A 2,667-nucleotide genomic window follows, 5' to 3' on the forward strand; every position below is an offset into this window, starting at 1 on the left:
GAAAGGTTTTTATTCATTTAAATGTAGACATAAACATTAGAACACAAATGAGAGGAAAAAACAAATGAAACATTGACAATAGACAGACAAAGCAGAGAGGTTACAGTGTAGCCTTATAGTGTTACCATAACATTTCCCCCCTCTTTAATTAATAAGTAACATAGTCTTTTAAGTAGGAAGGAACTCTTATGGTCCTCTGAGGCCTTTGCTTGTGTTGAGGCAAGGGTTCATCAGGTGAAGATATTACAGTACTGTGAGGCCTCTGACTGTCCTGAATCAAGGGCCCATCCAGAGTTTTCACACTAGGCAGAGTAGTTTGTCTTTCTTCAGATGCAGCACCAGAACTTTCATCGCCATGCACCTCCTGATTACAGTTGGTTGGTTCTTGTTGCCATCAGACAGCTGCACAAGTTGCGGTCGTTCATCAATAGAAGATGAATTGGTAGTGGACTGCTGGATCAGATCAATATCACCTCGTGGTGCCAATTGCCGCAATGAAACAGTTGACTCAGAGCCATCCTTCCGTCTAATGAAAGCATACTGGGGGTTTACTTCCAAGAGTTCCGCCTCTTCAACCATATCCTCATATTTGCTATTTCACACGTTTCTTTTAACTAGGACAGTTGCATTTGGTATCAACCATGATGGGATGGAGTTTCCGTTTGCAGTCCGACGCGGGTAATTGAAGAATCTTTCATGAGGTGTGCAGTTAGTAGCAGTGCACAGTAATGAACGCAAAGAATGGAGTGCTTGAGAAAGCACTTTTTCCCAATCATCTGATTTAAGACCAAGAGATTTCACCACCATTATGGTTTTCCAAATTATACCATTATAACGTTCCACTTGGCCGTTGCCTCGAGGATTGTAAGGAGTGGTTCGACTAACAGCCACCCCGTTTGAATGTAAAAAGGTTACTAGTTCTTCTGATAGGAATGACATTCCTCTATCTGAATGAATGAATGCCGGCATACCAAATATGGAAAACAGTTGACAAAGACATTGTATCACAGTTTTAGATGAAATATCTTGACAGGGGAAAACAAACGGGAAACGGGAATATTCGTCCACGACTGTCAACATATAGTGATTCTTAGTTTTAGAGGGTAGGGGACCCTTAAAGTCAACACTCAAACGTTCGAATGGTGCTGTTGCTTTAATAAGGGTCCCTTGATTTTTCAGGAACCTTGGCTTGACTTCAGCACATGTAGGACAGGTAGATGTAACATTCTTGACATCCTCTAGTGAGTATGGTAAGTTTTTTATTTTAATCCAGTGGTACATTCTGGTTATGCCTGGGTGACATAATGACTTGTGAAGCTCAAATAGTTTGTTTGGTGATGTTGCACAGCAAATTCTTGAGAGAGTATCTGCCTTATGGTTTTCTTTCCCTGGACGGTAAATAATATCAAACTGAAATGGGGATAATTCTAAACGCCATCTCAAAATTTTATCATTTTTTATTTTACTGTTATGCTTCTTATTAAAAATAAAAGAAAGAGCCATTTGATCTATAACGAGCTGAAAATGTTTTCCGATAAGGTATGCTTTCCACTTCTTTAATGATTCCACTATGGCTGCAGCCTCTTTCTCTATGGCAGATTGAGACCTCTCACATTTTGACAAAGTACGGGAAAAAAAATGCAACTGGTCTCCCTTCCTGACTTAGTGTAGCTGCAATAGCAACATCGGATGCATCACTTTCAACAATTAGAGGTGAGTTACCAGATATAGTAGTAACCAGTGAATTGGCAATTTCTTTTTTTAACCTGGCAAAATCTTCAGCGGCTTGAGGACCCAAAGGAAAAGTGACAGATCCCGTCATGCTACTAATTTTCTCAGAAAAACAGGGAACCCATTTTGAGTAATGAGCGAAAAGTCCGAGGGCACGTTTCAAGGAAGAAGCATCGTTAGGCAGAGGCAACTCAAGTAAGGGTTTCAATCTATCAGGATCAGGACGTATTAAGTTTTTTGATATAACATAACCAAGAAGATTTATACAGGGCATTGAAAATTTACTTTTCTCAAGATTTAATTCTAGGCCATATTTTCTTACTGCTAACATGAAAGATTGAAGATTATTGTCGTGTTCAGCTTTATCATTACCACAAACAGTGATGTCATCCAAATAGGAGAAAACTCCTGTTAGACCTTCATCAGAAATAATTTTGTCAATCACGCGTTGAAAACATGCTACACCATTGGTAACACCATATGGGATCCTTTTGAACTGATACAATCTTCCTTGAGCTTCAAATGCAGTGTAGACTTTCTCATCATCTGCAATGGGAACCTGGTGGTAGGCACTTTTCAGGTCTATTGTACTAAAAAGGCTGTACTTCGCTACGTTTCTTACTAACTCATCCATGTTGGGTAGAGGGTAGGCGTCTAATAAAGTGAACTTGTTGATGGTTTGAGAATAATCTATAACAAGCCTCTTCTTATGATTTTCATTTTGAACAACCAAAACCTGTGCTCGCCAAGGAGAGTTGCTTTCCTCAATAATGTCATCAGAAAGTAGTTGTTCTATTTCCTGCTTGATAAATCTTTGATCAGATTCAGAATAAACTCTTGACTTTATAGCTATAGGTTTGCAATTTGGAGCGAGATTGGAGAATAATCGTGGAGACTCTACTCTAGCTACTGAGGCCGAACAAATTGTAAGTGGTT

The 2,667-nt window shown here is 39.3% G+C and overlaps 1 protein-coding gene across 1 annotated transcript in view; it reads right to left on the bottom strand.

The window, feature by feature from the left end:
- Nucleotides 1-1,609: 1,609 nt before the first annotated feature.
- The window catches only part of LOC136796753 (uncharacterized), an 18,015-nt gene continuing 16,957 nt past the window's right edge, over nucleotides 1,610-2,667 (bottom strand). The window contains exon 4 of the mRNA XM_067051365.1: nucleotides 1,610-2,530. Coding sequence (XP_066907466.1) covers nucleotides 1,610-2,530 — 921 coding nt within the window. The remainder of the gene's footprint in view (nucleotides 2,531-2,667) is intronic.

This window comes from Halyomorpha halys, unplaced genomic scaffold (genome assembly GCF_000696795.3).
Source record: "Halyomorpha halys isolate HHAL.00 unplaced genomic scaffold, Hhal_1.1 Scaffold1562.1, whole genome shotgun sequence".
Lineage (NCBI taxonomy): Eukaryota > Metazoa > Arthropoda > Insecta > Hemiptera > Pentatomidae > Halyomorpha > Halyomorpha halys.